Here is an 8,387-nt window from a genome sequence, read left to right as displayed (position 1 = left end):
CTCTTCAGAGAATAACTGCAGCAGCAGCAAGATCCAGCCAGTCAACTCCACTGCAAGGGGGTCAAGAGGGAGAAGAGGCAGCAGAGCATGAACAAGAGGAGCCACAAGCATCTGCTGTTTGGAGGTTCTTTGATGAACGTGCAAGTGGAGACACTACAAGAAGAAATCCCTCAGCAGATGCAATCCTGGAAATGAGGTCATATCTTGAGGAGCCCCTTTTCCAGAGGAGTGCAGACCCACTGAGCTGGTGGGAGACCAAGGGTCTAGTCTACCCACGTCTTACCACTGTGATGGCACGGAGACTGTGTATTGTAGCAACATCTGTACCCTCAGAGAGAATCTTCTCCAAAACAGGGCAGATAATAACAGAGAGAAGAAACAGGATCAGCCCCTCAAAGCTGAGGCACTTAGTTTTTCTCAATGTCAATCTTCGCTAAAGATTTTGTGTCATTCTGTGAGTTTGTTCAGGTTGATTCAATGTAAATAGTCCATCTTCTTGCACATATGCAACCAGTGAATTTTCTGTTTTGTTTGTTTTGTTTTTTAAACACTGGTGAAACAAGGAGTCTGGAGCCCTGGATGGGACTTTGTTTTTTATAGCCTACTTAATAATTTATTTTTGTAGCACTCTGTTCAAATTTGAGTGTATTCAGTAGCTTAATAAACCTATATAAATGATACATATTTGATATAGTCAGGGTTTTTCCTGGCTCAAATTGAGGCAGAGTTGGTACCATCCTGACCATAGATCCAGTCGGCAACCTGGGAACGCCCAATTCACGTGATACACGAGGGGGAAAACAGCAAGAAAGCACACGATTTTGCCATTCACTCCTGCTTGTGATGGTACGGCGGTCGGCGGCGGCGACTCTGGACGCGCGCCGGGCCCTTCTCGCGGATCTCCCCCAGCTACGGTGCCCGTCGGGCCCCGTTCACGCGGTGGTCCCGGCGGGTCGCCTCGGCTGGCGCCTAGCAGCTGACTTAGAACTGGTGCGGACCAGGGGAATCCGACTGTTTAATTAAAACAAAGCATCGCGAAGGCCCATGGGGGGTGTTGACGCGATGTGATTTCTGCCCAGTGCTCTGAATGTCAAAGTGAAGAAATTCAATGAAGCGCGGGTAAACGGCGGGAGTAACTATGACTCTCTTATAAATGGAAACCGGAGTCACAGGGGAACACGTGGATACAGAGTCTAGTAAAGAACAATCGGTTGGGTCACACCTCCTCGTGGGGGTCCACGGGCAACATCCTTTAGGATGGCTAACGTGACCTGTAATCTCCCCAAAAATCGGATGATCATGCGGTCCAAACCCGCTACTTTGTTAAACCTATAATGGGGCCGTCTCGGGCTCGTCTGCCACTCCGTTCGGCGCGCTCCCCCCTCCTTCCCTCCTTCCCCGACCTTCGGGCCGGGGATGGGCCCCCGTCGGGACCGCATGTGCGGGCGCGGCAGTCGGTGGACTTTCAGTCTCTGGCTGACCGCGTTACGCGTGCGTAACCCCGACGGGACCGCCCTCGTGGGGGAAACGAGGGCAGCGTCGGCGGGTGGCGGCGGGTCTCGCTGCGGTCCCTCCTCCTATACCTCGGGATACCTGATGCTAGAGTCTGTAAGTCTCCCTCGAAAATTATGCGGTCCAAACCCGCTACTTTGCCAAACCCATGATGGGGCCGTCTCGGGCTCGTCTGTCACTCGTTCGACGCGCTGTTGATACAGCGCCCCCATAGTGGCGCAATGCAGCAACTGCAGTTAAAATGACATCCATAGCTGGGGGCAGAGCGATATGGCGACACAAAATTAAGAAAAAAGCTGGGGGCGGCACGAAATTAGCTGGAGGCGGCCGCCTCGCAATTTTGAACGCAGGAAAAACCCTGATAGTGTATGTTTTTTACATTAGTAATTCATTTTACACATGGTTTTGCATTATTTTTGGTGATAAACATACTTTAAGCAACAGAAAATCTGAGGAGCCACTTGGGAGCCGAAAGAGCCGGCTCTTTTTAGTGAGACGAGCCAAAAGAACCGGCTCTCCAAAAAGAGCCGGAATTCCCATCACTAATGTGCGGTCCTCCACGCCAACTCTGACCCATGCGTACGCACATAACTGGGGTAATGAGAAACTGCGCCACTGATGGCAGAAGAAAGAAACGGGAGAAACTGTGTGAAACTGATACTGATCGTTTAAAATAAATAGTTATATTACCTCTCATATATGAACAGTTCATTTGCAAGAAATGTAGCCATAAAAAAAAAACACTATTTCTACAATGAATAACATACTCCCTGGAGTGCACACGGGAAACATATGATTTAGGACAATAGTAAGACAACAGCAGGGCAAAGTATGTTCACACTGATATGAATGCAGTGTAATATATTAACATCCTATATCATATAGCCCATTCCGTTTCATCTCCGTTTTCAATGCATAACGCATAAAACACTGTGTTTTGTTGCCATACAAATAAAGACTATAATGATCTTATATTGTTAGTCTGAAGAACTGTTAGTTAATCGGGGTAATCCTCACACGTGTAGCAGATTCCACCTAATAGATGGGCATATAAAGGCAGGTACTCACAATGCGTCATGACGCACAATGGCTGCTTTGGCACTGTTAGAGGATGTGGCAAACGGAAGGATACGGAGGGAGCGGAACTTCAGAGACCAGCAAGATCCACTGGCCAACAGTGATGAGTGGCTGATGAGCCGTTTCCGACTCCCACGAGCTGTCCTCTTGGATCTGTGTGCGGCATTGGGCCCAGCCTTAAGGCGGGCTCACACCGGACCGAAAATCGGCGTCTTTGAGAGAGTCGGCGTCCGTGACATGAGTCCACTTGGTGTGGTCGCTCGAATCGGCCCACGTCGGCGTTCATTTCAGCCGATTCAAATGTGTAATCCGCCATTCGAGTCGGTCATTCTTTTACCATTCTGATTGGTGGAGGCTAGCAGCTTGACTAGCGAATCAGTGAAGCCCGGAAGTGACGATGGTAAACATATCAGATAACCAGTGGAATCGAAGAAGGAGGTCTAGAGAGGACCGCCTACTTTCGGTTTTCGTGTTTTTTGGCCCACAATACAGATTAGCGCCGCCTGTTGTTTTGGAGACAAGCGCGGAACGTATGGCGTCGGCTGTAATTCCGTAGGTGTGAACCGCCCATGTCGTTGTTCGAGTCAGCCATATTAAGTAGCCGACGCCAAATTTACCGACGCAAGTCGGGCAGTTCTTCCGGTGTGTACACACCTTTAGAGAGGAGCACCCGCAGAAACCACGCCGTGCCAGTCCCGCTCCAAGTGCTCACAACAATCGGGTTTCTGGCAACCGGCACATTCCAGAGGGAATTGGCAAACAGGTCAGGGATATCCCAGCCAACCTTCAGCCGTGTCATGCCAGACGTGTTAGGAGGTATAATTGGTTTGTCGAATCAGTACATAAAGTTTCCTTATAGGGTGGGTGACAGGCAAATAAAAAAGCGCAATTTGCAGCAATGTCCGGTTTCCCAAATGTAATCGGTGCCATTGACTGCACTCATGTTGCTATAAGGGCACCGAGTGAGAATGAATTTGCTTTCATTAATCGTAAGCATTTCCATTCCCTCAATGTCCAAATTGTATGTGATGCAGACATGTTGCTCACAAATGTAGTGGCTCGGTGGCCTGGGTCAACCCATGATTCATTTATACTGAGACACAGCAGTGTTGGGTGCAGACTGGAGGCCGGCGCTGTACGTGATGGCTGGCTTCTAGGTACGGATAATTATGTGGAAATCCTGAGACTTGCAATTCTGTATTTGTGTTTAACACGTTCACCGACCTTGCAGGCGAGAGTGGATACCCCCTCAAGCGGTGGCTGCTCACCCCTTTTCCCAACCCACAGAGCGCAGAGGAGAGCACCTACAATCTGCGCCACAGCCAGGCGCGCAGTATTGTAGAGCGCACCATCGGGCTCCTGAAGGGCAGGTGGCGGTGTCTCGACAGGACAGGGGGAACGCTAGCCTACAAGCCCGAGAAGGTCTGCAACATTATCAGAGCGTGTGCTGTGCTGCATAACGTGGCAAAACTGAGGGATGTGGCCCTGCCCCCCGACGCTGATCGTCTTGGCCCCGACCCGGACCCCTATCCCCAGGCATTTGAGCCAAACGCTGCTGCCGTGCGCCAGCGTTTGGATGTGATGCGTCGCTTATAAAAATACAGGTATGGAAACAGATTCTAAATAATCATTTATTGATTAACTCCTTGATGGTGGTGTTGAGCTCGGACAGGACACGTTTTATCTCCCGCAGTTCTCCAGCAACTTCATTGATTGCAGTGACTGTGTCTCTCTGTGTCTGCAGGACTGCATCTGAGAGGACACGGCTGCTGGAGGGCTGGGATGCACGAGGTGCAGTGGAGACACTGGGCGCACGTGGCTCAGCTGCAGCACCACTGACCTCGCTTGGACCCGCAGCAACTACAAAAAAAAAGTTGAATAAAGTCACTTGTTTTGTGAACGGAGTCTCAATCGTTTCTGTACATAAATGGGTGAACACAACTTTAATGCATTTGGTTTACACTCTTTTCACATATGGGAATACAAATTACATACCTTGGTCTTCTGCTTCTTGTGGGCCGGCATCGGTGTCCCCCTCCACCTCCCTCACCACTCCACTCAGGAGGGAGTCCCCGATGATCCCCGCCAGTTTTTCCTCCAGCGGGGTGAGCTCCGGTTGGCCCGTCCCCCCGCCCGTGGCACAGACGCTCTGCCTGTGTGCCGCCAGGCACTTTTTTGCGTCTACTTTTATGTCTGACCACTTTTTCTTCACCTCGGCCACACTCCGACCTTCTGAGGCAACAGCATTGACGTTATCCGTCACATGCTGCCACTCTAGGGCCTTTTTGGCATTGGTGACCCGAACACTGAGTCCACCAAACAATAAAGCCTTCCTCTTCTCCACCTCCCCGACAAGTACTTCCACCTCACACTGGGTGAAATTGCGTTTTTTGGCCTTTCGCTCCGATTTCGCCATGATTTCAGTCATGAATCAATAGTCATGAGGGGCGTTTCTCTGAATATTTATAGGCAAATATGGGCGTGGTATGGCCCGCACACAGGTGCGCCACATTTAGAGTGGATTGTGATTTATGAAGGGAAATCGGCGTAGGACGTATGTGCGCACAGTTTTATAAATCCGATTTTTTTTTGGCGCACGCAAACTTTGGCTTTTGGGCGTACGTACACTTTTAGTAAGGATCCTACGCACAGTTTTATAAATGAGGCCGGGGTGACTATCATGTACTTTTAAGGTTAGGCCAAAATCAGAATAAATAGTTTCGCTCAAGGAGGATTTAAATGACGTGGACCACAGTTTAGAAAAGAGTAACAAAACAATTCTTTATTGACAGGAAAGCCACTCTTAATACCAACACTGAATTAGCTCAGCTATAACTGGATTAATAATTTTCTCTATGTATCAAAACCCAGTAAATTCAACCTGGTATTTACCATTCAAAACCTCAGTTGTAACCAACCGCATAAACAAATTTACAACTCACAAAAATGTTGTTTAAAGTGCAAATGAAAAAATGGGCCCATAATAATAAACAAACAAAGTCCAAAAATAGTCAAATGTCCAATTTAGTCAGTGTCCACAGTTTTTGTATTAGTCCTTTAATGTATGGTAGTGCAATTGTTTATGTAATTGTTCATCTACCCGGGTAGTGTGATTTTTTTTTGAGTCTTAACTGTATGGTGCGATAGATGCTTTCTCCAGATGCACGATGAGCTGTTCCGACGTCACACCCTCCACGCATGTCCTGCTCCACGTTCCTCGGGTTTGGGCTCTGGCTCGCCATCAGAATCGTTTCATACACCAAAATAAAACCAACCTGCATAGAGCAGCAGTTTTATATCTATTGTTAATCTCTTTCTCTCTTTTTATACATTTATCTAAATCAACTGCACAGTATTTATTCTCTTTTTAAATCTCAAATCAATGAACTTGACTATTCACATTGACAATGTTTCATATACAGCTATAAAATGAATTTTTAACAGCCAACACACATAAAAGTGTGTAATATGAAATGTTTTTAACTGTTTTTTAGCTTTAACCACCGCATAGTGCACATAAAATATGAATTAAACCACATATCAATCATGTTTAAGAATGATTAACCGAATTACTTAGCCCATGTACTGTAGACATGTGTTACACAAGTTTAAAAACATAACCGACAGAAACAAATATTTGTTGTGATTATACAACATGATGTGTATTGTGGACAACGTCTTGCATTGTTACTTTGCACCCTGTCAGTCGTAACAAAAGCAACGCACAGGTGGGTCAAAAGAAACATAATGGCATAAACTTGAATTCAATTATTCTGTTTATATGATAAACATATACAAAAAAACAGATTTACAAATGTACATTGTATTTGATTAAACATTATAAAACAGTAGGAACAGTAACTTTTAAAGAAAAGTTGCTATGTGATTCAGTGATTCTGACTCAGACAACTTTGAATGATAACACATTTGCTCTATTACTCACACTAATGCTGTAGAAGGACAAAGGAAACATCTATTACTTTTTCTGTTTCAGTCTGACATGGCCTTTTCAATCACAGTTTATATTTAGGGCTGGCATTTCCTTTTAGATAATAGAAGAAAAATCATTCAATAAATATTTGCCAATTGTGTAAGTGTGACACGTATTTCTCTCCAGACTGGCTTCATGTCTGAACAGGGTGGCAGAACGCCATGAAGGCTGAATTTCCCCGGTGATGATTGGTGTGCTATATTTGTCAGTATAGTCAGTGGGCTGATGAGCATGATGATACCACAACATGAAGCTGAGTGGCAGGAGACATGTTCGCTCAGATGTGTCATCAATCACTCCACCCAACATACATTTCACACAGAAGTGAATAAATAAGCAGAATTAGGTCACAGCTAAAACCCACTGAAATGGGAATCAAACAGTGAAAGTCAAAACATAGTTACAATTACTGGGTCAATTAAAGGGGAAATTTAATTAATTTAAGAGAAAAATAGCCATTATTTTGTCTGATATACGGCCACAAGCCTGTCAGGTGAACGCAAGTATCCACTTAAGGGGCGCGTACCTACGTTCCCCGGGTTCATAGAACATAACCTGGGGAACATAGAACCCGTGGAACGTAGACCCGGGGAACATAGAACCCGGAAACATAGAACCCGTGGAACGTAGAACCCCGGGAACATAGAACCCGGGGAATGTAGAACCCGGGGAACGTAGAACCCGTGGAACATAGGACCCGGGGAACATAGAACCCGGAAACATAGAACCCGTGGAACGTAGAACCCCGGGAACATAGAACCCGGGGAATGTAGAACCCGGGGAACATAGAACCCGTGGAACATAGGACCCGGGGAACATAGAACCCGGGGAACATCCGTGGAACATAAAACCCAGGAAAGGTTCCCCGGGTTCTACGTTCCCCGCTTTGTATGTGACTGGGGAACATAGGACCCTTTTTTTTTTTTAAATACACAAAATACAGTAAATACTGTATTATAATATAATAAATAAATAATACTATATAAAAATAAATATGAATAATAAATCAAGTAAATAACAAAATCTCAATCTAAATAATGAAATGGAGAAAAAAACATAGGGATGACCCCACTTAAGCTAACAACTAGCTCATAGCTAACCGTCTGCCTATCATTACTAAACATATACCCCATTGATCAATTGGTGTAGCTAACTAGTTTAACTGTTTATCTGTTACACTTAGTTAGCAAACTATGATTTGTTTGAATGTTAGCCTACTTGCTGCCAACTATGTCAACCATTTATCCATTAGCCTACTGTTAGCTTTCATTCATAATCTGTCAGTCTACTTTTATCTTATGATTATAAACGGTTTGTCCATTATCCTACTTTCAGCTAACTATGTCAACTGTTTATTCATTAGCCTACTTTTACCACTAGTTATCAGTTAATCTACTGAACTTACTAGTTCATATTATGCAGCTATTTTCATTAGCTGCACGGTGGTGTAGTGGGTTTCACGGTCGCCTCACAGCGAGAGGTTCGATTCCCGGGTCAAGTTCAGGTTCCTTCTGTGTGGAGTTTGCATGTTCTCCCTGTGTTAGCGTGGTTCTCCCCGGGTTTTCCGGCTTCCTCCCACAGTCCAAAGACATGCAGGATGGACCTGTCTGTCTCTCCATGTCAGCCCTGTGATAGACTGGGACCTGTCTGTCTCTCCATGTCAGCCCTGTGATAGACTGGGACCTGTCTGTCTCTACATGTCAGCCCTGTGATAGGCCGGTTACCTGTCTGTCTTTACATGTCAGCCCTGTGATAGACTGGTTACCTGTCTGTCTCTACATGTCAGCCCTGTGATAGACTGGTTACC

The 8,387-nt window shown here is 45.9% G+C and overlaps 1 protein-coding gene across 1 annotated transcript; it reads right to left on the bottom strand.

Moving 5' to 3' along the window:
• Positions 1-4,216: 4,216 nt before the first annotated feature.
• LOC311027451 (nuclear apoptosis-inducing factor 1-like) lies at positions 4,217-5,131 on the bottom strand (the record flags this gene model as incomplete). The annotated part of the gene is made up of 2 exons (XM_084031476.1): positions 4,585-5,131; positions 4,217-4,449 (listed from the first exon to the last, which is right to left on the bottom strand). The coding sequence occupies exons 1-2, from the start codon at positions 5,015-5,017 to the stop codon at positions 4,217-4,219; spliced, it is 666 nt and encodes a 221-aa protein (XP_083887602.1). The 5' UTR covers positions 5,018-5,131.
• Between the last annotated feature and the right edge of the window lie 3,256 nt (positions 5,132-8,387).

Source organism: Eutrigla gurnardus (assembly GCF_963514095.1).
Source record: "Eutrigla gurnardus genome assembly, chromosome: 17".
Taxonomy (NCBI): Eukaryota; Metazoa; Chordata; class Actinopteri; order Perciformes; family Triglidae; genus Eutrigla; species Eutrigla gurnardus.
The sequence above is the reverse complement of the archived record's forward strand: the minus strand, read 5'-3'. Positions and strand labels throughout refer to the sequence as shown.